Source organism: Petromyzon marinus, assembly GCF_048934315.1.
Source record: "Petromyzon marinus isolate PM22_M1 ecotype Great Lakes invasive population chromosome 75 unlocalized genomic scaffold, UKy_Petmar_22M1.pri1.0 chr75_unloc.3, whole genome shotgun sequence".
Lineage (NCBI taxonomy): Eukaryota > Metazoa > Chordata > Hyperoartia > Petromyzontiformes > Petromyzontidae > Petromyzon > Petromyzon marinus.
The window spans coordinates 371,160-397,351 of record NW_027422615.1 but is presented as its reverse complement, the minus strand read 5'-3'; the positions used below and the strand labels follow the sequence as shown (position 1 = coordinate 397,351).

Below are 26,192 nucleotides of genomic sequence, written 5' to 3'. Positions count from 1 at the left end.
CTCAGCGTCTAGAGACTCAGCGTCTAGAGACTCAGCGTCTAGAGACTCAGGATCTAGAGACTCAGCGTCTAGAGACTCAGCGTCTAGAGACTCAGCGTCTAGAGACTCAGGATCTAGAGACTCAGCGTCTAGAGACTCAGCGTCTAGAGACTCAGGATCTAGAGACTCAGCGTCTAGAGACTCAGCGTCTAGAGACTCAGGATCTAGAGACTCAGCGTCTAGAGACTCAGCGTCTAGAGACTCAGGATCTAGAGACTCAGCGTCTAGAGACTCAGCGTCTAGAGACTCAGGATCTAGAGACTCAGCGTCTAGAGACTCAGTGTCTAGAGACCCGGCGTCTAGAGACTCAGGATCTAGAGACTCAGCGTCTAGAGACTCAGCGTCTAGAGACTCAGCGTCTAGAGACTCAGCGTCTAGAGACTCAGCGTCTAGAGACTCAGGATCTAGAGACTCAGCGTCTAGAGACTCAGCGTCTAGAGACTCAGGATCTAGAGACTCAGCGTCTAGAGACTCAGCGTCTAGAGACTCAGGATCTGGAGACTCAGCGTCTAGAGACTCAGCGTCTAGAGACTCAGGATCTAGAGACTCAGCGTCTAGAGACTCAGTGTCTAGAGACCCGGCGTCTAGAGACTCAGGATCTAGAGACTCAGCGTCTAGAGACTCAGCGTCTAGAGACTCAGCGTCTAGAGACTCAGCGTCTAGAGTCTCAGCGTCTAGAGACTCAGCGTCTAGAGACTCAGCGTCTAGAGACTCAGCGTCTAGAGACTCAGCGTCTAGAGACTCAGCGTCTAGAGTCTCAGCGTCTAGAGACTCAGCGTCTAGAGTCTCAGCGTCTAGAGTCTCAGCGTCTAGAGACTCAGCGTCTAGAGACTCGGCGTCTAGAGACTCAGCGTCTAGAGACTCAGCGTCTAGAGTCTCAGTGTCAGCGTCTAGAGACTCAGCGTCTAGAGACTCAGCGTCTAGAGACTCAGCGTCTAGAGTCTCAGCGTCAGCGTCTAGAGACTCAGCGTCTAGAGACTCAGCGTCTAGAGACTCAGCGTCTAGAGACTCAGCGTCTAGAGACTCAGCGTCTAGAGACTCAGCGTCTAGAGACTCAGCGTCTAGAGACTCAGCGTCTAGAGTCTCAGCGTCTAGAGACTCAGTGTCTAGAGACTCAGCGTCTAGAGACTCAGCGTCTAGAGACTCAGCGTCTAGAGTCTCAGTGTCAGCGTCTACAGACTCAGCGTCTAGAGACTCAGCGTCTCAGTGTCTAGAGACTCAGCGTCTAGAGACTCGGCGTCTAGAGACTCAGCGTCTAGAGTCTCAGCGTCAGCGTCTAGGGACTCAGCGTCTAGAGAGTCAGCGTCTAGAGTCTCAGTGTCAGCGTCTAGAGACTCAGCGTCTAGAGACTCAGCGTCTCAGTGTCTAGAGACTCAGCGTCTAGAGACTCAGCGTCTAGAGTCTCAGCGTCAGCGTCTAGAGACTCAGCGTCTAGAGACTCAGCGTCTAGAGTCTCAGAGTCTAGAGACTCAGCGTCTAGAGACTCAGCGTCTAGAGACTCAGCGTCTAGAGACTCAGCGTCTAGAGTCTCAGCGTCTAGAGACTCAGTGTCTAGAGACTCAGCGTCTAGAGACTCAGCGTCTAGAGTCTCAGCGTCTAGAGACTCAGCGTCTAGAGACTCAGCGTCTAGAGACTCGGCGTCTAGAGACCCGGCGTCTAGAGACCCGGCGTCTAGAGACTCAGCGTCTAGAGACTCAGCGTCTAGAGACTCAGCGTCTAGAGACTCAGCGTCTAGAGACTCAGCGTCTAGAGACTCAGCGTCTAGAGTCTCAGCGTCTAGAGTCTCAGCGTCTAGAGACTCAGCGTCTAGAGACTCAGCGTCTAGAGTCTCAGCGTCTAGAGACTCAGCGTCAGCGTCTAGAGACTCGGCGTGTGGAGAGTGTCGGAGTCTAGAGACTCAGCGTCTAGAGTCTCAGCGTCTAGAGACTCAGCGTCTAGAGACTCAGCGTCTAGAGACTCAGCCTCTCAGCGTCTAGAGACTCAGCGTCTAGAGACCCGGCGTCTAGAGACTCAGTGTCTAGAGACTCAGCGTCTAGAGACTCAGCCTCTCAGCGTCTAGAGTCTCAGCGTCTAGAGACCTGGCGTCTAGAGACTCAGTGTCTAGAGTCTCAGCGTCTAGAGACTGAGCGTCTAGAGACTCAGCGTCTAGAGACTCAGCGTCTAGAGACTCAGCGTCTAGAGACTCAGCGTCAGCGTCTAGAGACTCATCGTCTAGAGACTCAGCGTCTAGAGACTCAGCGTCTAGAGTCTCAGCGTCTAGCGTCTAGAGATTCAGCGTCTAGAGACTCAGCGTCTAGAGACTCAGCATCTAGAGTCTCAGCGTCTAGAGACTCAGCGTCTAGAGACTCAGCGTCTAGAGACTCAGCGTCTAGAGACTCAGGATCTAGAGACTCAGCGTCTAGAGACTCAGTGTCTAGAGACCCGGCGTCTAGAGACTCAGGATCTAGAGACTCAGCGTCTAGAGACTCAGCGTCTAGAGACTCAGCGTCTAGAGTCTCAGCGTCTAGAGACTCAGCGTCTAGAGACTCAGCGTCTAGAGACTCAGCGTCTAGAGTCTCAGCGTCTAGAGACTCAGCGTCTAGAGTCTCAGCGTCTAGAGTCTCAGCGTCTAGAGACTCAGCGTCTAGAGACTCGGCGTCTAGAGACTCAGTGTCTAGAGACTCAGCGTCTAGAGTCTCAGCGTCTAGAGACTCAGCGTCTAGAGACTCAGCGTCTAGAGTCTCAGTGTCAGCGTCTAGAGACTCAGCGTCTAGAGACTCAGCGTCTAGAGACTCAGCGTCTAGAGACTCAGCGTCTAGAGTCTCAGCGTCAGCGTCTAGAGACTCAGCGTCTAGAGACTCAGCGTCTAGAGTCTCAGCGTCTAGAGACTCAGCGTCTAGAGACTCAGTGTCTAGAGACTCAGCGTCTAGAGACTCAGCGTCTAGAGTCTCAGTGTCAGCGTCTAGAGACTCAGCGTCTCAGTGTCTAGAGACTCAGCGTCTAGAGACTCAGCGTCTAGAGACTCAGCGTCTAGAGTCTCAGCGTCAGCGTCTAGAGACTCAGCGTCTAGAGAGTCAGCGTCTAGAGTCTCAGTGTCAGCGTCTAGAGACTCAGCGTCTAGAGACTCAGCGTCTCAGTGTCTAGAGACTCAGCGTCTAGAGACTCAGCGTCTAGAGACTCAGCGTCTAGAGTCTCAGCGTCAGCGTCTAGAGACTCAGCGTCTAGAGACTCAGCGTCTAGAGTCTCAGCGTCTAGAGACTCAGCGTCTAGAGACTCAGCGTCTAGAGACTCAGCGTCTAGAGATTCAGCGTCTAGAGACTCAGCGTCTAGAGTCTCAGTGTCTAGAGACTCAGTGTCTAGAGACTCAGCGTCTAGAGACTCAGCGTCTAGAGACTCAGCGTCTAGAGTCTCAGCGTCTAGAGACTCAGCGTCTAGAGACTCAGCGTCTAGAGACTCAGCGTCTAGAGACCCGGCGTCTAGAGACTCAGCGTCTAGAGACTCAGCGTCTAGAGTCTCAGCGTCTAGAGACTCAGCGTCTAGAGACTCAGCGTCTAGAGACTCAGCGTCTAGAGTCTCAGCGTCTAGAGACTCAGCCTCTCAGCGTCTAGAGACTCAGCGTCTAGAGACCCGGCGTCTAGAGACTCAGTGTCTAGAGACTCAGCGTCTAGAGACTCAGCCTCTCAGCGTCTAGAGTCTCAGCGTCTAGAGACCTGGCGTCTAGAGACTCAGTGTCTAGAGTCTCAGCGTCTAGAGACTGAGTGTCTAGAGACTCAGCGTCTAGAGACTCAGGATCTAGAGACTCAGCGTCTAGAGACTCAGCGTCTAGAGACCTGGCGTCTAGAGACTCAGTGTCTAGAGTCTCAGCGTCTAGAGACTGAGCGTCTAGAGACTCAGCGTCTAGAGACTCAGCGTCTAGAGACTCAGCGTCTAGAGTCTCAGCGTCTAGAGACTCAGCGTCTAGAGACTCAGCGTCTAGAGACTCAGCGTCTAGAGTCTCAGCGTCTAGAGACTCAGCCTCTCAGCGTCTAGAGACTCAGCGTCTAGAGACCCGGCGTCTAGAGACTCAGTGTCTAGAGACTCAGCGTCTAGAGACTCAGCCTCTCAGCGTCTAGAGTCTCAGCGTCTAGAGACCTGGCGTCTAGAGACTCAGTGTCTAGAGTCTCAGCGTCTAGAGACTGAGCGTCTAGAGACTCAGCGTCTAGAGACTCAGCGTCTAGAGACTCAGCGTCTAGAGACTCAGCGTCTAGAGACTCAGCGTCAGCGTCTAGAGACTCATCGTCTAGAGACTCAGCGTCTAGAGACTCAGCGTCTAGAGTCTCAGCGTCTAGCGTCTAGAGACTCAGCGTCTAGAGACTGAGCGTCTAGAGACTCAGGATCTAGAGACTCAGCGTCTAGAGACTCAGGATCTAGAGACTCAGCGTCTAGAGACTCAGCGTCTAGAGACCTGGCGTCTAGAGACTCAGTGTCTAGAGTCTCAGCGTCTAGAGACTGAGCGTCTAGGGACTCAGCGTCTAGAGACTCGGCGTCTAGAGACTCAGCGTCTAGAGTCTCAGCGTCTAGAGACTCAGCGTCTAGAGACTCAGCGTCTAGAGACTCAGCGTCTAGAGTCTCAGCGTCTAGAGACTCAGCGTCTAGAGACTCAGCGTCTAGAGACTCAGCGTCTAGAGTCTCAGCGTCTAGAGACTCAGCCTCTCAGCATCTAGAGACTCAGCGTCTAGAGACCCGGCGTCTAGAGACTCAGTGTCTAGAGTCTCAGCGTCTAGAGACTGAGCGTCTAGAGACTCAGCGTCTAGAGACTCAGCGTCTAGAGACTCAGCGTCTAGAGACTCAGCGTCTAGAGTCTCAGCGTCTAGCGTCTAGAGACTCAGCGTCTAGAGACTCAGCGTCTAGAGACTCAGCGTCTAGAGTCTCAGCGTCTAGAGACTCAGCGTCTAGAGACTCAGCGTCTAGAGTCTCAGCGTCTAGAGACTCAGCGTCTAGAGACTCAGCGTCAGCGTCTAGAGACTCAGCGTCTAGAGACTCAGCGTCTAGAGACTCAGAGTCTCAGCGTCTAGAGACTCAGCGTCTAGAGTCTCAGCGTCTAGAGACTCAGCGTCAGCTTCTAGAGACCCAGCGTCTAGAGACTCAGCGTCAGCGTCTAGAGACTCAGTGTCTAGAGACTCAGCGTCTAGAGACTCAGCGTCTCAGCGTCTAGAGACTCAGCGTCTAGAGACTCAGCGTCAGCGTCTAGAGTCTCAGCGTCTAGAGACTCAGCGTCTCAGCGTCTAGAGTCTCGGCGTGTGGAGAGTGTCGGGAGTCTACAAGCCCGCCTGGCTGCACCACACCAGTGTAGCGAGTGAGCCTCTGCCAACTCACGATCCTCCCTCCCCTCCTCTCCCCTCAGCGACAGCAGCAGCTCGTCCAGCGACGTGTCGCCCGCCCGCTCCGTGCCGTCGGCCGCCGTGGCCGCGCCTCTTCCGGCGCCGGCGCTGCCGGCGCTGCCGGCGCTGCCGCCGCCGCCGCCGCCGCTGCCGGCGGCTCCGCTGGGGCTGGGCGCCGGCGAGGCGGCGGACGAACCCCGGAAGAGCTTCGGCATCCGCGTCCACAATCTGCCGGTCCGCTCCACCGGTGAGGCCTCGTCAGCTCGGCCCTCGCTCGCTCAGCCTCGCTCGCTCACCCTCGCTCGCTCGCCCTCGCTCACTCACCTCGCTCGCTCGCCCTCGCTCACCCTTACTCACCCTCGCTCACCTCGCTCACCCTCGCTCAGCCTCGCTCAGCCTCGCTCACCTTCCCTCGCTCACCCTCACTCACCCTCGCTCACCTTCCCTCGCTCACCTTCCCTCGCTCACCCTCACTCACCCTCACTCACCCTCGCTCACCCTCGCTCACCCTCGCTCAGCCTCGCTCAGCCTCGCTCGCTCACCCTCGCTCACCCTCGCTCACCCTCGCTCACCTTCCCTCGCTCACCCTCCCTCGCTCACCCTCGCTCACCCTCCTTCGCTCACCCTCCCTCACCCTCCCTCGCTCACCTAGCTCGACCTCCCTCACTCACCCTCCCTCGCTCACCTCGCTCACCCTCGCTCACCCTCACTCGCTCACCCTCACTCACCCTCCCTCGCTCGCTCAATCTCGCTCACCCTCACTCACCCTCCCTCCCTCGCTCATCCTCCCTCACTCACCCTCACTCACCCTCACTCACCCTCCCTCCCTCCCTCGCTCACCCTCACCCTCCCTCGCTCACCCTCCCTCGCTCGCCCCTCTGCTCACCTCTCCCCCCCCTTTAGACTCGAGTCTCAAGGACGGCCTCTTCCACGAGTTCAAGAAACACGGCAAAGTGACCTCGGTGCAGATCCACGGCGCCGGCGAGGAGCGCTCCGGCCTGGTCTTCTTCCGGCAACCCGAAGACCGTGAGAAGGCTCTCTGCGCCTCCAAGGGGAAGCTCTTCTTCGGCATGCAGATCGACGTCACAGCCTGGGACGGGCCCGGTACGCTGTCTCTCGCTCGCTCGCTCAGTCGCTCGCTCGCTCGCTCGGGAACTCGCTCGGGAACTCGCTCGGTCACTCGCTCGGGAACTCACTCGGTCACTCGGTCGCTCGCTCACTCGCTCGCTGGCTCGCTCGGTCGGTCACTCACTTGGTGACTCACTCACTTGGTCACCCACTCGCTTGGTCACTCACTTACTCACTCGGTCACTCACTCACTCGGTCGCTCGCTCGCTCGCTCGGGAACTCGCTCGGTCACTCACTCGCTCGCTCAGTCAGTCGCTCGCTCGCTCGGGAACTCGCTCGGGAACTCGCTCGGTCACTCGCTCGGGAACTCACTCGGTCACTCGCTCGCTCGGTCACTCACTTGGTGACTCACTCACTTGGTCACCCACTCGCTTGGTCACTCACTTACTCACTCGGTCACTCACTCACTCGGTCGCTCGCTCGCTCGCTCGGGAACTCGCTCGGTCACTCACTCGCTCGCTCAGTCAGTCGCTCGCTCGCTCACTCGGGAACTCACTCGGTCACTCGGTCGCTCGCTGGGTCACTCGGGAACTCACTCACTCACTCGCTCGCTCACTCACTCGGTCGCTCGCTCATTCGCTCGCTCGGTCACTCGGTCACTCACTCGCTCACTCAGTCGCTCGCTCGGTCACTCGGTCACTCACTTGGTGACTCACTCACTTGGTCACCCACTCGCTTGGTCACTCACTTACTCACTCGGTCACTCACTCACTCGGTCACTCACTCACTCATACACTCACCCACTCGGTCACTCACTCACTCGATCACTCACTCAGTCGCTCACTCACTCGGTCACTCACTCACTCACTCGCTCGGTCACTCACTAACTCGGTCACTCACTCGGTCACTCACTCACTCACTCGGTCACTCACTCACTCACTCGATCACTCACTCGGTCACTCACTCACTCACTCGGTCACTCACTCACTCGGTCACTCACTCGCTCGGTCACTCACTCACTCGCTCGGTCACTCACTCACTCACTCGGTCACTCACTCGCTCGGTCACTCACTCGCTCATCACACGGTCCGGGTACAATGTCACTGCCACGGTAACGGCCGTACCCACGGCAACGACCGTACCCACGGCAAACGGCCGTACCCACGGTAACACGGTAACGGCCGTACCCATGGCAACGGCTGCACCCACGTTCTCGGCCGTACCCACGGTAACACGTTCACGGCCGTACCCACAGCAAACGGCCGTACCCACGGCAACGGCCGTACCCACGTTCTCGGCCGTACCCACGGTAACACGGTAACGGCCGTACCCATGGCAACGGCTGCACCCACGTTCTCGGCCGTACCCACGGTAACACGTTCACGGCCGTACCCACAGCAAACGGCCGTACCCACGGCAACGGCCGTACCCACGTTCTCGGCCGTACCCACGGTAACACGGTAACGGCCGTACCCACGGTAACACGGTAACGGCTGTGCCCATGGCAACGGCCGTACCCGCGGTCACGGCCATCGCCACGTTCCCCTCCTCGTCCCCCGTCCCCCCCACGCCACGCCGTCGTGCAGAGACGGAGAGCGAGAATGAGCTGCGTCCGCTGGACGACCGTATCGACGAGTTCCACCCCAAGGCGACGCGGACGCTCTTCATAGGCAACCTGGAGAAGAGCACCACCTACGATGACCTCTACTCCATCTTCCAGAGATTCGGGGAGATAGTGGTGAGGGAGTCACCACCACTACCACAACCATCACCACTACCACAGCCATCACCACTACCACAGCCATCATCACCACAACAACCGTCATCATCACCACCTACGATGACCTCTACTCCATCTTCCAGAGATTCGGGGAGATAGTGGTGAGGGAGCCATCACCACCATCACCACCACAGCCATCATCACCACAACAACCGTCATCATCACCACCTACGATGACCTCTACTCCATCTTCCAGAGATTCGGGGAGATAGTGGTGAGGGAGTCACCACCACTACCACAACCATCACCACTACCACAGCCATCACCACTACCACAGCCATCATCACCACAACAACCGTCATCATCACCACCTACGATGACCTCTACTCCATCTTCCAGAGATTCGGGGAGATAGTGGTGAGGGAGCCATCACCACCATCACTACCATCATCACTACCACAGCCATCACCACCACCACAGCCATCATCACCACCACAGCCATCATCATCACCACCTACGATGACCTCTACTCCATCTTCCAGAGATTCGGGGAGATAGTGGTGAGGGAGCCACCACCACCATCACTACCACAGCCATCATCACTACCACAGCCATCATCACCACCACCATCACTACCATCATCACTACCACAGCCATCATCACCACCTACAATGACCTCTACTCCATCTTCCAGAGATTCGGGGAGATAGTGGTGAGGGAGCCACCATCACTACCACAACCATCACCACTACCACAGCCATCACCACCACCACAGCCATCATCATCACCACCTACGATGACCTCTACTCCATCTTCCAGAGATTCGGGGAGATAGTGGTGAGGGAGTCACCACCACCATCACCACCATCACTACCACAGCCATCATCACTACCACAGCCATCATCACCACCACCATCACTACCATCATCACTACCACAGCCATCATCACCACCTACGATGACCTCTACTCCATCTTCCAGAGATTCGGGGAGATAGTGGTGAGGGAGCCACCATCACTACCATCACCACCACAGCCATCATCACCACAACAACAACAATCATCATCATCACCACCTACGATGACCTCTACTCCATCTTCCAGAGATTCGGGGAGATAGTGGGGAGGGAGCCACCATCACCATCACTACCATCACCACTACCACAGCCATCATCACCACCACTACCACCATCACTACCATCATCACTACCACAGCCATCATCACCACCTACGATGACCTCTACTCCATCTTCCAGAGATTCGGGGAGATAGTGGTGAGGGAGCCACCACCATCACTACCATCATCACTACCACAGCCATCATCACCACCACTGTTACCATCACAACAACCGTCATCATCACCACCTACGATGACCTCTACTCCATCTTCCAGAGATTCGGGGAGATAGTGGTGAGGGAGCCACCATCACCACCATCACTACCATCACCACTACCACAGCCATCATCACTACCATCACCACCACCATCACCACAACAACAACCGTCATCATCACCACCTACGATGACCTCTACTCCATCTTCCAGAGATTCGGGGAGATAGTGGTGAGGGAGCCACCATCACTACCATCATCACTACCATCATCACCACTACCACAGCCATCATCACCACAACAACAACCATCATCATCACCACCTACGATGACCTCTACTCCATCTTCCAGAGATTCGGGGAGATAGTGGTGAGGGAGCCACCACCACCATCACCACCACCATCACTACCATCACTACCACAGCCATCATCACCACCACTGTTACCATCACAACAACCGTCATCATCATCACCACCTACGATGACCTCTACTCCATCTTCCAGAGATTCGGGGAGATAGTGGTGAGGGAGCAGCAGCCACCATCATCACTACCATCACTACCACAGCCATCATCACCACAACAACGTCATCATCATCACCACCTACGATGACCTCTACTCCATCTTCCAGAGATTCGGGGAGATAGTGGTGAGGGAGCCACCATCACTACCATCATCACTACCACAGCCATCATCACCACCACAGCCATCATCACCACCACAGCCATCATCACCACCTACGATGACCTCTACTCCATCTTCCAGAGATTCGGGGAGATAGTGGTGAGGGAGCCACCATCACTACCATCACTACCATCATCACTACCACAGCCATCATCACCACCACAGCCATCATCACCACCTACGATGACCTCTACTCCATCTTCCAGAGATTCGGGGAGATAGTGGTGAGGGAGCCACCATCACTACCATCACTACCACAGCCATCATCACTACCACAGCCATCATCACCACCTACGATGACCTCTACTCCATCTTCCAGAGATTCGGGGAGATAGTGGTGAGGGAGCCATCATCACCATCACTACCATCACAACAACCACCATCATCACCACCTACGATGACCTCTACTCCATCTTCCAGAGATTCGGGGAGATAGTGGTGAGGGAGCCACCACCACCATCACCACCACAGCCATCATCACCACCACCATCACTACCACAGCCATCATCACCACAACAACAACTGTCATCATCACCACCTACGATGGCCTTCACTCCATCTTCCAGAGATTCGGGGAGATAGTGGGGAGGGAGCCACCACCACCACCACCATCATCACTACCACAGCCATCATCACTACCACAGCCATCATCACCACCACAGCCATCATCACCACAACAACAACCGTCATCATCACCACCTACGATGACCTCTACTCCATCTTCCAGAGATTCGGGGAGATAGTGGTGAGGGAGCCACCATCACTACCACAACCATCACCACTACCACAGCCATCACCACCACCACAGCCATCATCACCACCACAGCCATCATCACCACCACAGCCATCATCACCACCTACGATGACCTCTACTCCATCTTCCAGAGATTCGGGGAGATAGTGGTGAGGGAGCCACCACCACCATCACTATCATCACTACCATCACAACCACAGCCATCATCACCACAACCACCATCACCACCACAGCCATCATCACCACAACAACAACCGTCATCATCACCACCTACGATGACCTCTACTCCATCTTCCAGAGATTCGGGGAGATAGTGGTGAGGGAGCCACCATCACTACCACAACCATCACCACTACCACAGCCATCACCACCACCACAGCCATCATCACCACCACAGCCATCATCACCACCACAGCCATCATCACCACCTACGATGACCTCTACTCCATCTTCCAGAGATTCGGGGAGATAGTGGTGAGGGAGCCACCACCACCATCACTATCATCACTACCATCACAACCACAGCCATCATCACCACAACCACCATCACCACCACAGCCATCATCACCACAACAACAACCGTCATCATCACCACCTACGATGACCTCTACTCCATCTTCCAGAGATTCGGGGAGATAGTGGTGAGGGAGCCACCACCACCATCACTATCATCACTACCATCACAACCACAGCCATCATCACCACAACCACCATCACCACCACAGCCATCATCACCACAACAACAACCGTCATCATCACCACCTACGATGACCTCTACTCCATCTTCCAGAGATTCGGGGAGATAGTGGTGAGGGAGCCACCACCACCATCATCACTACCACAGCCATCATCACCACCACCATCACTACCACAGCCATCATCACCACCTACGATGACCTCTACTCCATCTTCCAGAGATTCGGGGAGATAGTGGTGAGGGAGCCATCACCACTACCACAACCATCACCACTACCACAGCCATCACCACCACCACAGCCATCACCACCACCACAGCCATCATCACCACAACAACAACCGTCATCATCATCACCACCTACGATGACCTCTACTCCATCTTCCAGAGATTCGGGGAGATAGTGGTGAGGGAGCCACCACCACCATCACTACCACAGCCATCATCATCACAACAACAACCGTCATCATCACCACCTACGATGACCTCTACTCCACCTTCCAGAGATTCGGGGAGATAGTGGTGAGGGAGCCACCACCACCACTACCATCACTACCATCATCACTACCACAGCCATCATCACCACCACTACCACCATCACCACAACCACCATCACCACCACAGCCATCATCATCACCTACGATGACCTCTACTCCATCTTCCAGAGATTCGGGGAGATAGTGGTGAGGGAGTCACCACCACCATCACTACCACAGCCATCATCACTACCACAACCATCATCATCACCACCTACGATGACCTCTACTCCATCTTCCAGAGATTCGGGGAGATAGTGGTGAGGGAGCCATCACCATCACTACCATCACCACCACAGCCATCATCACTACCACAGCCATCATCACCACCATCATCACTACCACAGCCATCATCACCACAACAACAACCGTCATCATCATCACCACCTACGATGACCTCTACTCCATCTTCCAGAGATTCGGGGAGATAGTGGTGAGGGAGCCACCACCACCATCACTACCACAGCCATCATCACTACCACAACCATCATCATCACCACCTACGATGACCACTACTCCATCTTCCAGAGATTCGGGGAGATAGTGGGGAGGGAGCCACCAACACCATCACTACCACAGCCATCATCACCACCACTACCACCATCATCACAACCACCATCACTACCACAGCCATCATCACCACCACTACCACCATCATCACAACCACCATCACCACCACAGCCATCATCACCACAACAACCGTCATCATCATCACCTGCGATGACCTCTACTCCATCTTCCAGAGATTCGGGGAGATAGTGGTGAGGGAGCCACCACCACCATCACCACCATCACTACCATCACAACCACAGCCATCATCACCACAACAACAACCGCCATCATCACCACCTACGATGACCTCTACTCCATCTTCCAGAGATTCGGGGAGATAGTGGTGAGGGAGCCACCACCACCATCACCATCATCACTACCATCATCACTACCACAGCCATCATCACTACCACAGCCATCATCACCACCACTACCACCATCATCACCTACGATGACCTCTACTCCATCTTCCAGAGATTCGGGGAGATAGTGGTGAGGGAGCCACCACCATCACCATCACCACCACCATCACTACCACAGCCATCACCACCACCACAGCCATCATCACCACCACAGCCATCATCATCACCACCTACGATGACCTCTACTCCATCTTCCAGAGATTCGGGGAGATAGTGGTGAGGGAGCCACCACCACCACCACAGCCATCATCACCACCACAGCCATCATCACCACAACAACAACCGTCATCATCACCACCTACGATGGTCTTCACTCCATCTTCCAGAGATTCGGGGAGATAGTGGTGAGGGAGCCACCACCATTACCACAACCATCACCACTACCACAGCCATCATCACCACCACCATCACTACCACAGCCATCATCACCACAACAACAACCATCATCATCACCACCTACGATGACCTCTACTCCATCTTCCAGAGATTCGGGGAGATAGTGGTGAGGGAGCCGCCACCACCACAGCCATCATCACCACCACTATCACCACAACAACAACCGTGTGTCTCTAGCTCCGTGTCTCCAGCCCCGTGTCTCTAGCCCCGTGTCTCTAGCCCCGTGTCTCTAGCCCCGTGTCTCTAGCCCTGTGTCTCCGTGTCTCTAGCCCCGTGTCTCTCGCCCCGTGCCTCTAGCCCCGTGTCTCTAGCCCCGTGTCTCTGGCCCCGTGTCTCTAGCCCCGTGTCTCTAGCCCCGTGTCTCCCTGTCTCTAGCCCGGTGTCTCCAGCCCCGTGTCTCCAGCCCCGTGTCTCTAGCCCCGTGTCTCTAACCCCGTGTCTCCAGCCCCGTGTCTCTAGCCCCGTGTCTCCAGCCCCGTGTCTCTAGCCCCGTGTCTCTAGCCCCGTGTTTCCAGCCCTGTGTCTCTAGCCCTGTGTCTCTAGCCCCGTGTCTCCGTGTCTCTAACCCCGTGTCTTTAACCCCGTGTCTCTAACCCCGTGTCTCTAGCCCCGTGTCTCTAACCCTGTGTCTCCGTGTCTCTAACCCCGTGTCTCTAGCCCCGTCTCTCTAGCCCCGTGTCTCCGTGTCTTAAGCCCCGTGTCTCTAGCCCCGTGTCTCTAGCCCCGTGTCTCTAACCCCGTGTCTCTAACCCCGTGTCTCTAGCCCCGTGTCTCTAGCCCCGTGTCTCCAGCCCCGTGTCTCCGTGTCTTTAACCCCGTGTCTCTAACCCCGTGTCTCTAGCCCCGTGTCTCTAGCCCCGTGTCTCTAGCCCCGTGTCTCCGTGTCTCTAGCCCCGTGTCTCTAGCCCCATGTCTCCGTGTCTCTAGCCCCGTGTCTCTAGCCCCGTGTCTCTAACGCCGTGTCTCTATCCCCGTGTCTCTAACCCCGTGTCTCTATCCCCGTGTCTCTTGCCCAGTGTCTCTAGCCCCGTGTCTCTAGCCCCGTGTCTCCAGCCCCGTGTATCTGTGTCTCTAGCCCCGTGTCTCTAGCCCCGTGTCTCCAGACCCGTTTCTCCAGCCCCATGTCTCTAGCCCCGTGTCTCTGTGTCTCTATCCTCGTGTCTCTAGCCCCGTGTCTCTAACCCCGTGTCTCTAGCCCCGTGTCTCCGTGTCTCTATCCTCGTGTCTCTAGCCCCGTGTCTCTAACCCCATGTCTCTAGCCCCGTGTCTCCAGCCCCGTGTCTCCGTGTCTCTAACTCCGTGTCTCTAACCCCGTGTCTCTAGCCCCGTGTCTCCAGCCCCGTGCCTCCAGCCCCGTGTCTCTAGCCCCGTGTCTCTGTGTCTCTAGCCCCATGTCTCTAACCCCGTGTCTCTAGCCCCGTGTCTCCAGCCCCGTGTCTCTAGCCCCGTGTCTCCAGCCCCGTGTCTCTAGCCCCGTGCCTCCAGCCCCGTGCCTCCAGCCCCGTGTTTCCGTGTCTCTAGCCCCGTGTCTCTAGCCCCGTCTCTCTAACACCGTGTCTCCAGCCCCGTGCCTCCAGCCCCGTGTTTCCGTGTCTCTAACCCCGTGTCTCTATCCCCGTGTCTCTAACCCCGTGTCTCTAGCCCCGTGTCTCTAACCCCGTGTCTCTAGCCCCGTGTCTCCAGCCCCGTGTCTCCAGCCCCGTGCCTCCAGCCCCGTGTTTCCGTGTCTCTAACCCCGTGTCTCTAGCCCCGTTTCTCCGTGTCTCTAGCCCCGTGTCTCTAGCCCCGTGTCTCTAGCCCCGTGTCTCTAGCCCCGTGTCTCTAGCCCCGTCTCTCTAACACCGTGTCTCCAGCCCCGTGTCTCCAGCCCCGTGTCTCTAGCCCTGTGTCTCCGTGTCTCTAGCCCCGTGTTTCTCGCCCCGTGTCTCTAGCCCCGTGTCTCTGGCCCTGTGTCTGTAGCCCCGTGTCTCTAGCCCCGTGTCTCTAGCCCCGTGTCTCCGTGTCTCCAGCCCCGTGTCTCCAGCCCCGTGTCTCTAGCCCCGTGTCTCCAGCCCCGTGTCTCTAGCCCCGTGTCTCTAGCCCCGTGTCTCCAGCCCCGTGTCTCTAGCCCCGTGTCTCTAGCCCTGTGTCTCTAGCCCCGTGTCTCCGTGTCTCTAACCCCGTGTCTTTAACCCCGTGTCTCTAACCCCGTGTCTCCAGCCCCGTGTCTCTAGCCCCGTGCCTCCAGCCCCGTGCCTCCAGCCCCGTGTTTCCGTGTCTCTAGCCCCGTGTCTCTAGCCCCGTCTCTCTAACACCGTGTCTCCAGCCCCGTGTCTCCAGCCCCGTGCCTCCAGCCCCGTGTTTCCGTGTCTCTAACCCCGTGTCTCTATCCCCGTGTCTCTAACCCCGTGTCTCTAGCCCCGTGTCTCCAGCCCTGTGTCTCCAGCCCCGTGCCTCCAGCCCCGTGTTTCCGTGTCTCTAACCCCGTGTCTCTAGCCCCGTTTCTCCGTGTCTCTAGCCCCGTGTCTCTAGCCCCGTGTCTCTAGCCCCGTGTCTCTAGCCCCGTGTCTCTAGCCCCGTGTCTCTAGCCCCGTGTCTCTAACACCGTGTCTCCAGCCCCGTGTCTCCAGCCCCGTGTCTCTAGCCCTGTGTCTCCGTGTCTCTAGCCCCGTGTTTCTCGCCCCGTGTCTCTAGCCCCGTGTCTCTGGCCCTGTGTCTGTAGCCCCGTGTCTCTAGCCCCGTGTCTCTAGCCCCGTGTCTCCGTGTCTCCAGCCCCGTGTCTCTAGCCCCGTGTCTCTAGCCCCGTGTCTCCAGCCCCGTGTCTCTAGCCCCGTGTCTCTAGCCCTGTGTCTCCAGCCCCGTGTCTCTAGCCCCGTGTCTCTAGCCCTGTGTCTCTAGCCCCGTGTCTCCGTGTCTCTAACCCCGTGTCTTTAACCCCGTGTCTCTAACCCCGTGTCTCTAGCCCTGTGTCTCTAACCCCGTGTCTCCGTGTCTCTAACCCCGTGTCTCTAGCCCCGTCTCTCTAGCCCCGTGTCTCTAGCCCCGTGTCTCTAACCCCGTGTCTCTAGCCCCGTGTCTCCGTCTCTCTATCCTCGTGTCTCTAGCCCCGTGTCTCTAACCCCGTGTCTCTAGCCCCGTGTCTCCAGCCCCGTGTCTCCGTGTCTCTAACTCCGTGTCTCTAACCCCGTGTCTCTAGCCCCGTGTCTCCAGCCCCGTGCCTCCAGCCCCGTGCCTCCAGCCCCGTGTCTCCGTGTCTCTAACCCCGTGTCTCTAGCCCCGTGTCTCTAGCCCCGTGTCTCTAGCCCCGTGTCTCTGTTTCTCTATCCTCGTGTCTCTAGCCCCGTGTCTCTAGCCCCGTGTCTCTAACCCCGTGTCTCTAACCTCGTGTCTCTAACTCCGTGTCTCTAACCCCGTGTCTCTAGCCCCGTGTCTCCAGCCCCGTGCCTCCAGCCCGTGCCTCCAGCCCCGTGTCTCCGTGTCTCTAACCCCGTGTCTCTAGCTCCGTGTCTCTAGCCCCGTGTCTCTAGCCCCGTGTCTCTGTTTCTCTATCCTCGTGTCTCTAGCCCCGTGTCTCTAGCCCCGTGTCTCTAGCCCCGTGTCTCTAGCCCCGTGTTTCTAGCCCCCGTGTCTCCGTGTCTCTAGCCCCGTGTCTCTAGCCCCGTGTCTCCGTGTCTCTAACTCCGTGTCTCTAGCCCCGTGCCTCTAGCCCCGTGCCTCCAGCCCCGTGTCTCTAACCCCGTGTCTCTAACCCCGTGCCTCCAGCCCCGTGCCTCCAGCCCCGTGTCTCTGTGTCTCTAGCCCCGTGTCTCTAGCCCCGTGTCTCTAGCCCCGTGTCTCTAGCCCCGTGTCTCTAGCCCCGTGTCTCTAGCCCCGTGTCTCTAGCCCCGTGTCTCTAACCCTGTGTCTCTAACCCCGTGTCTCTAACCCCGTGTCTCCAGCCCCGTGTCTCCAGCCCCGTGTCTCCGTGTCCTCTATCCTCGTGTCTCTAGCCCCGTGTCTCTAACCCCGTGTCTCTAGCCCCGTGTCTCCAGCTCCGTGTCTCCGTGTCTCTAACTCCGTGTCTCTAGCCCCGTGTCTCTAGCCCCGTGTCTCTAGCCCCGTGTCTCTAACCCCGTGTCTTTAACCCCGTGTCTCTAGCCCCGTGTCTCTAACCCCGTGTCTCCGTGTCTCTAGCCCCGTGTCTCTAACCCCGTGTCTTTAACTCCGTGTCTCTAACCCCCCGTGTCTTTAACTCCGTGTCTCTAACCCCGTGTCTCTAGCCCCGTGTCTCTAGCCCCGTGTCTCCAGCCCCGTGTCTCTAGCCCCGTGTCTCTAGCCCTGTGTCTCTAGCCCTCTAGCCCCGTGCCTCCAGCCCCGTGTCTCCAGCCCCGTGTCTCCGTGTCTCTAACTCCGTGTCTCTAACTCCGTGTCTCCAGCCCCGTGTCTCCAGCCCCGTGTCTCTAGCCCCGTGTCTCCGTGCCTCTAGCCCCGTGCCTCCAGCCCCCGTGTCTCGATCTAACCGCGCGTGTGCCTAACCCACCCCCGCGTGTCTCCGCGTTGTAGGACATAGACATCAAGAAGGTGAACGGCATCCCCCAGTACGCCTTCCTGCAGTTCTGTGACATCACCAGTGTGTGCAAGGCCATCAAGAAGATGGACGGGGAGTACTTGAGCAACAATCGACTCAAGGTGCGCCGCGGGGTGGGAGTCCGTGGGGAGGTCTCGCCTGCCCGCGGTGCAGCCTGCCCGTGGTGCAGCCTTTCTGTGGTGCGGCCTGTGTGAGTGTGTGTGTGAGAGTGTGAGTGTGTGTGAGAGAGTGTGTGTGAGAGAGTGTGTGTGTGAGAGTGTGTGAGTGTGAGTGTGTGAGTGTGAGTGAGTGTGTGTGAGTGTGTGTGAGTGGGTGAGTGTGTGAGAGTGTGTGAGTGTGAGAGTGTGTGTGTGAGTGTGTGTGTGTGCGTGAGTGAGTGTGAGTGTGTGTGAGAGTGAGAGTGTGCGAGTGTGAGTGAGTGAGTGTGCGTGTGAGTGTGTGAGTGAGTGAGTGAGTGTGTGTGTGGGTGAGTTAGTGAGTGTGTGCGTGTGTGTGAGTGTGTGAGTGAGAGTGTGAGTGAGAGTGTGTGAGTGTGTGAGCGTGTGTGTGAGTGTGTGAGTGTGAGTGTGTGTGAGAGTGTGTGAGTGTGTGAGAGTGTGAGTGAGAGTGTGAGTGTGTGAGTGAGTGAGTGTGAGTGTGTGTGAGAGTGAGAGTGTGTGAGTGAGTGAGTGTGTGAGTGAGTGCGTGAGTGTGTGCGTGAGTGTGTGAGTGAGTGTGTGTGAGTGTGAGTGTGTGAGTGAGTGCGTGTGAGTGAGTGTGTGTGAGTGAGTGTGTGGTGTGAGTGTCTGGGTGAATGTGAGTGAGTGTGAGTGTGTGCGCGCGTGTGTGTGTGAGTGTGTGAGTGTGAGTGAGTGTGTGTGTGTGAGTGAGTGCGTGTGTGAGAGTGTGTGTGTGAGTGAGTGAATGTGTGCGTGTGTGTGAGTGAGTGTGTGTGAGTGTGTGAGTGAGTGTGTGTGAGTGAGTGCGTGTGTGAGAGTGTGTGTGTGAGTGAGTGAATGTGTGCGTGTGTGTGAGTGAGTGTGTGTGAGTGAGAGTGTGTGAGAGTGTGAGTGTGTGTGTGAGTGTGTGTGAGTGAGTGTGTGTGTGTGAGTGTGTGAGTGTGAGTGAGTGTGTGTGTGAGTGTGTTTGTGAGTGTGTGTGAGAGTGTGTGTGTGAGTGTGTGTGAGAGTGAGTGTGAGTGTGTGTGAGTGAGAGTGTGAGTGTGTGTGAGTGAGTGTGTGTGTGAGTGAGAGTGTGAGTGAGAGTGTGTGAGAGAGTGAGTGTGAATGTGTGAGTGTGAGTGTGTGAGAGTGTGCGTGTGTGTGTGTGAGTGTGTGTGTGAGAGTGAGAGTGTGTGAGTGTGTGAGGGTGTGAGAGTGTGTGTGAGAGTGTGTGTGTGAGTGTGTGTGTGAGAGTGAGTGTGAGTGAGTGCGTGTGTGTGTGTGAGTGAGAGTGTGTGTGAGTGTGAGAGAGTGTGTGAGTGTGAATGTGTGAGTGAGTGTGTGTGAGTGAGTGAGTGAGAGTGTGAGTGTGTGTGAGAGTGTGAGTGTGTGTGTGCGTGAGTGGGTGAGTGTGTGAGTGAGAGTGTGTGTGAGTGTGTGAGAGTGTGTGAGACTGTGTGTGAGTGTGTGAGACTGTGAGTGAGTGTGTGTGTGAGTGTGTGAGTGAGTGTGTGAGTGAGTGAGAGTGTGTGAGTGAGAGTGTGCGTGAGAGTGTCTGTGAGTGTGTGTGAGTGAGAGTGTGTGTGAGTGAGAGTGTGTGAGTGAGTGTGTGTGTGTGTGAGTGAGTGTGTGTGTGTGTGAATGTGAGTGTGTGTGAGTGTCTGGGTGAATGTGAGTGAGTGTGTGTGTGTGAGTGTGTGAGTGTGAGAGTGTGTGAGTGTGTGTGTGAGAGTGAGTGTGTGAGTGTGAGAGTGTGTGAGTGTGTGTGTGAGAGTGAGTGTGTGAGTGTGAGTGTGTGAGAGTGTATGTGAGTGTGTGTGAGAGTGAGAGTGTGTGTGTGAGAGTGTGTGTGTGAGAGTGTGCGTCTGTGTGAGTGAGTGTGTGTGTGTGAGAGTGTGTGTGTGAGTGAGAGTGTGTGAGTGTGTGTGAGTGAGTGTGAGTGTGTGCGCGCGTGAGTGTGTGAGTGAGAGTGTGTGTGTGAGAGTGTGTGTGAGAGTGAGTGTGTGAGTGAGAGTGTGTGTGTGAGAGTGTGTGTGAGAGTGTGTGTGTGAGTGAGAGTGTGTGTGAGTGTGTGAGTGAGTGTGTGCGTGTGTGCGTGAGAGTGTGTGAGAGTGTGTGCGTGAGTGTGTGAGTGTGTGAGTGAGTGAGTGTGTGTGAGTGAGTGAGTGTGTGTGTGTGAGTGTGTGAGTGTGTGAGAGTGAGTGTGTGAGAGTGAGTGAGTGTGAGAGTGTGTGAGTGTGTGAGAGTGTGTGTGAGTGAGTGTGAGTGAGTGAATGAGTGTGTGCGTGTGAGTGTGTGTGAGAGTGTGTGAGTGTGTGAGTGTGTGAGTGCGTGAGTGTGTGAGTGTGTGTGTGAGTGAGAGTGTGTGTGAGAGTGAGTGTGTGTGTGTGTGTGTGCGTGAGTGTGTGTGTGAGAGTGAGAGTGTGTGAGAGTGTGTGCGTGAGTGAGAGTGTGTGTGTGCGTGAGTGTGTGTGAGAGTGTGTGCGTGAGTGTGAGTGAGAGTGTGTGAGTGTGCGTAAGTGAGAGTGTGTGTGAGTGAGTGAATGTGTGCGTGAGTGTGAGTGAGTGTGTGAGTGAGTGTGTGCGTGAGTGAGTGTCTGGGTGAATGTGAGTGTGTGTGAGTATGAATGTGAGTGTGAGTGTGTGAGTGAGTGAGTGTGTGAGTGAGTGAGTGAATGTGCGTGAGTGTGAGTGAGAGTGTGTGTGAGTGTCTGAGTGAGTGTGAGTGAGAGTGTGTGTGAGTGTCTGAGTGAATGTGTGCGTGAGTGAGAGTGTGTGTGTGAGTGTCTGAGTGAATGTGAGTAAGTGTGTGTGTGAATGTGTGCGAGTGTGTGTGTGTGCGTCTGAGTGTGTGAGTGTGTGTGTGTGCGTCTGAGTGTGTGAGTGAGTGTGTGTGAGTGAGAGTGTGTGTGTGTGAGTGTCTGAGTGAATGTGAGTGAGTGAATGTGTGCGTGAGTGAGAGTGTGTGTGAGTGAGTGAGTGTGTGTGAGTGAGAGTGTGTGAGAGTGCGTGTGTGTGTGCGTGAGTGCGTGAGTGTGTGTGAGTGTGTGTGTGAGGGAGAGTGTGTGAGAGTGTGTGTGAGTGTGTGCGTGTGTGTGTGAGAGTGTGCGTGTGTGTGAGTGAGTGTGTGTGAGTGAGTGAATGTGTGTGAGTGAATGTGAGTGAGTGTGTGTGAGTGTGAATGTGTGCGAGTTAGTGTGTGTCTGTGTGTGTGAGTGAGTGAGTGAATGTGTGTGTGTGTGTGTGAGTGAATGTGAGTGAGTGTGAGTGTGTGTGATTGAGAGTGTGTGAGAGTGTGAGTGTGTGCGTGCGTGAGTGAGTGAATGTGTGCGTGAGTGTGAGTGAGAGTGTGTGAGTGAGTGTGTGCGTGAGTGAGAGTGTGTGTGTGAGTGTCTGGGTGAATGTGAGTGAGTGTGTGTTTGTGTGAGTGAGTGAGTGAATGTGTGTGAGAGTGTGTGCGTGAGTGTGTGAGTGTGTGTGAGAGTGTGTGAGTGTGCATGTGTGAGGGAGTGAATGTGTGTACGTGCGTGAGTGAGTGAATGCGTGCATGAGCGTGGGTGAGAGTGTGTGAGTGCGTGTGTGTGAGTGAGAGTGTCTGAGTGTGCGTGCATGAGCGAGTGAATGTGAGTGTGCGTGTGTGAGTGTGTGAGTGAGTGAGTTAATGTGTGCGTGAGTGTGAGTGAGAGTGTGTGTGTGTGAGTCTCTTGAGTGTGAATGTGTGCGAGTGAGTGTGTGTGAGTGAGTGAATGTGAGTGTGTGTGAGTGAATGTGAGTGTGTGTGAGTGTGAGTGAGTGATTGAGTGTGTGCGTGAGTGAGAGTGTGTGAGAGTGCGTGTGTGCGTGCGTGAGTGAGTGGATGCGTGTGTGAGTGCGTGTGTGAGTGAGTGTGTGTGAGTGAGAGTGTCTGAGTGTGCGTGCGTGAGTGAATGTGAATGTGTGTGTGAGTATGACTGTGAGTGTGTGAGTGAGTGAATGTGTGCGTGAGTGAGTGTGTGTGAGTGAGTGTCTGAATGTGAGTGTGTGAGTGTGTGTGAGTGAATGTGTGAGTGTGTGTGAGTGAATGTGTGTGAGTGAATGTGTGTGAGTGTGAATGTGTGCGAGTGAGTGTGTGAGTGAATGTGTGTGAGTGTGAATGTGTGCGAGTGAGTGTGTGTGTGCGTGAGTGAGTGTGAATGTGTGCGTGAGTGAGTGTGAATGTGTGCGAGTGAGTGCGTGTGAATGAGAGTGTCTGAGTGTGCGTGTGTGAGTGAGTGAATGTGTGCGAGTGAATGTGAGTGTGTGCGAGTGAATGTGTGCGAGTGTGTGTCTGAGTGAATGTGAGTGTGTGTGTGAATGTGTGCGAGTGAGTGTGTGTGTGTGAGTGAGTGAATGTGTGTGTGAGTGAATTTGAGTGTATGTGAGTGAGAGTGTCTGAGTGAATGTGAGTGTGAATGTGTGCGAGTGAGAGTGTGTGAGTGTGAATGAATGTGAGTGTGTGCGAGTGAATGTGTGTGAGTGTGAGTGAATGTATGCGAGTGTGTGTGTGAGTGAATGTGAGTGTGTGCGGGTGAATGTGAGAGCGTGCGAGTGTGAATATGAGCGTGTGAGTGAGTGTGAGAGAGTGTGTGAGAGAGTGTGTGAGTGTGAGTGAGTGTGTGAGTGTGTGAGAGAGTGTGTGAGTGTGTGAGAGAGTGTGAGAGTGTGAGAGAGTGAGAGAGTGTGTGAGAGAGTGAGAGAGTGTGTGAGTGAGAGAGTGAGTGAGTGTGAGTGAGTGTGTGAGTGTGTGATGGAGTGTGAGTGTATGTGTGAGTGTGAGAGTGTGTGAGGGAGTGTGAGTGTATATGTGTGAGTGTGTGAGTGAGTGTGAGTGAGTGTGTGAGAGTGTGAGAGTGTGAGTGTGTGAGAGAGTGAGAGAGTGTGTGAGAGAGTGTGAGAGAGAGTGAGTGAGTGTGAGAGAGTGAGAGAGTGTGAGAGTGAGTGAGTGTGAGAGCGTGAGAGAGTGTGAGAGTGTGAGAGAGTGTGAGAGAGTGAGAGAGTGTGAGAGTGTGTGAGAGAGTGAGAGAGTGTGTGAGTGAGAGAGTGTGAGAGTGTGTGAGAGAGTGAGAGAGTGTGTGAGTGAGAGAGTGAGTGAGTGTGAGTGAGTGTGTGAGTGTGTGATGGAGTGTGAGTGTATGTGTGAGTGTGAGAGTGTGTGAGGGAGTGTGAGTGTATATGTGTGAGTGTGTGAGTGAGTGTGAGTGAGTGTGTGAGAGTGTGAGAGTGTGAGTGTGTGAGAGAGTGAGAGAGTGTGTGAGAGAGTGTGAGAGAGAGTGAGTGAGTGTGAGAGAGTGAGAGAGTGTGAGAGTGAGTGAGTGTGAGAGCGTGAGAGAGTGTGAGAGTGTGAGAGAGTGTGAGAGAGTGAGAGAGTGTGAGAGTGTGTGAGAGAGTGAGAGAGTGTGTGAGTGAGAGAGTGTGAGAGTGTGTGAGAGAGTGAGAGAGTGTGTGAGTGAGAGAGTGAGTGAGTGTGAGTGAGTGTGTGAGTGTGTGATGGAGTGTGAGTGTATGTGTGAGTGTGAGAGTGTGTGAGGGAGTGTGAGTGTATATGTGTGAGTGTGTGAAGTGAGTGTGAGTGTGTGTGTGAGAGTGTGAGAGTGAGTGTGTGAGAGAGTGAGAGAGTGTGTGAGAGAGTGTGAGAGAGAGTGAGTGAGTGTGAGAGAGTGAGAGAGTGTGAGAGTGAGTGAGTGTGAGAGTGTGAGAGTGTGAGAGAGTGTGAGAGAGTGAGAGAGTGTGAGAGTGTGTGAGAGAGTGAGTGTGAGTGTATGTGTGAGTGAGTGTGAGTGTATGTGTGAGTGTGTGAGAGAGTGAGTGTGAGAGAGTGTGTGAGAGAGTGAGAGAGTGAGAGTGTGTGAGTGAGAGTGCGTGTGTGTGAGTGAGTGAGTGAATGTGTGCGTGAGTGAGAGTGTGTGTGTGCGTGAGTGAGTGAGAGTGCGTGTGTGTGTGTGAGTGTGTGAGAGAGTGTGAGTGAGTGAATGTGAGTGAATGTGAGTGTGTGTGTGAGTGTGTGTTGTGCGTGTGAGTTGGTGAGTGTGAATGTGAGTGTGTGAGAGAGTGAGTGAGAGAGAGTGTGAGAGAGTGTGTGAGAGAGTGTGTGAGTGTGTGTGAGTGAGTGAGTGTGTGAGAGTGAGTGTGAGTGTGTGAGTGTGAGTGAGTGTGAGTGAGTGTGAGTGAATGTGAGTGAGTGAGTGTGAGTGTATGTATGTGTATGTGAGTGTGTGGCGTGCGTGTGTGAGTTGGGCGAGCGTTCGCGCGCGCGTGCGGCGATGCCTCGTTCAGCGGCGCCGCCTCACCGCCAGCATCCCCACCCCCCAACTTCGTGTGAACGCTACGCGGTGTGGGTGGGTGCTGGTGCCTTTGTCTGCGTGTGGTCTCAGCTGGGATTCGGCAAGAGCATGCCAACGACTTGCGTGTGGTTGGACGGGCTCAACGCCAGCGTCACAGAGCAGTACCTCACTCGCCAGTTCTCGCGGTTCGGCCCAATCCTCAAGGTACTGACTGCGGCGGTGGTGGTGGTGGTGGTGTGTGGGGTGGGACGTGGTGGTGGTGGTGGGAGTAGTTGTGGTGGTGGTGGTGGGAGTAGTGGTGGTGGAGGGAGTGGTGGTGGTGGTGGTGGAGGGAGTAGTGGTGGTGGTGGAGGGAGTAGTGGTGGTGGTGGTGGTGGGAGTAGTGGTGGTGGTGGGAGTAGTTGTAGTGGTGGTGGTGGGAGTAGTTGTGGTTGTGGTGGTGGGAGTAGTTGTGGTGGTGGTGGTGGGAGTAGTGGTGGTGGTGGGAGTAGTGGTGGTGGTGGGAGTAGTTGTAGTGGTGGTGGTGGGAGTAGTTGTGGTTGTGGTGGTGGGAGTAGTTGTGGTGGTGGTGGGAGTAGTTGTGGTGGTAGTTGTTGTGGTGGTGGGATTAGTGGTGTTGGTGGGAGTAGTGGTGGTGGTGTTGGTGGGAGTAGTGGTGGTGGGAGTAGTGGTGGTGGTGGGAGTAGTTGTGGTGGTGGTGGAGGGAGTAGTGGTGGTGGTGGTGGTAGTTGTAGTGGTGGTGGTGGAGGGAGTGGTGGTGGTGGGAGTAGTTGTGGTGGTGGGAGTAGTGGTGGTGGTGGAGGGAGTCGTGGTGGTGGGAGTGGTGGTGGTGGAGGGAGTAGTGGTGGTGGTGGAGGGAGTAGTGGTGGTGGTGGTGGAGGGAGTCGTGGTGGTGGGAGTAGTTGTAGTGGTGGTGGAGGGAGTAGTGGTGGTGGTGGTGGGAGTAGTGGTGGTGGTGGGAGTAGTTGTAGTGGTGGTGGTGGTGGGAGTAGTGGTGGTGGTGGTGGTAGTTGTAGTGGTGGTGGTGGTGGGAGTAGTGGTGGTGGTGGGAGTAGTGGTGGTGGTGGTGGTAGTTGTAGTGGTGGTGGTGGTGGGAGTAGTTGTAGTGGTGGGAGTAGTTGTGGTGGTGATGGAGGGAGTAGTGGTGGTGGTAGTTGTAGTGGTGGTAATGGGAGCAGCTGTACCAACAGTAGCAGCAGTAGTAGGAGTGGGAGTAGTATCAGCATTAGTAGTACCAGCATTAGTAGTATCAGCAGTGGGAGTAGTATCAGCATTAGTAATATCAGCATTACTAGTGCCAGCATTAGTAGTACCAGCATTAGTAGTATCGGCATTAGTAGTATCAGCAGTAGGAGTAGTATCAGCAGTAGGAGTAATATCAGCATTAGTAGTATCAGCAGTGGGAGTAGTATCAGCATTAGTAGTACCAGAATTAGTAGTATCGGCATTAGTAGTATCAGCAGTAGGAGTAGTATCAGCATTAGTAGTACCAGAATTAGTAGTATCGGCATTAGTAGTATCAGCAGTAGGAGTAGTATCAGCATTAGTAGTATCAGCATTAGTAATATCAGCATTACTAGTGCCAGCATTAGTAGTACCAGCATTAGTAGTATCAGCATTAGTATTATCAGCAGTAGGAGTAGTATCAGCAGTAGGAGTAGTATCAGCATTAGTA

The 26,192-nt window shown here is 55.4% G+C and overlaps 1 protein-coding gene across 1 annotated transcript in view; it reads left to right on the top strand.

The window, feature by feature from the left end:
• Positions 1-25,710, top strand: part of LOC142908169 (msx2-interacting protein-like) — a 102,068-nt gene extending 76,358 nt beyond the window's left edge. Inside the window, exons 4-9 of the mRNA XM_076058470.1 lie at positions 5,402-5,625; positions 6,282-6,482; positions 8,033-8,184; positions 18,054-18,179; positions 24,608-24,760; positions 25,696-25,710. Coding sequence (XP_075914585.1) covers positions 5,402-5,625; positions 6,282-6,482; positions 8,033-8,184; positions 18,054-18,179; positions 24,608-24,760; positions 25,696-25,710 — 871 coding nt within the window. The remainder of the gene's footprint in view (positions 1-5,401; positions 5,626-6,281; positions 6,483-8,032; positions 8,185-18,053; positions 18,180-24,607; positions 24,761-25,695) is intronic.
• The last annotated feature ends 482 nt before the right edge of the window (positions 25,711-26,192 follow it).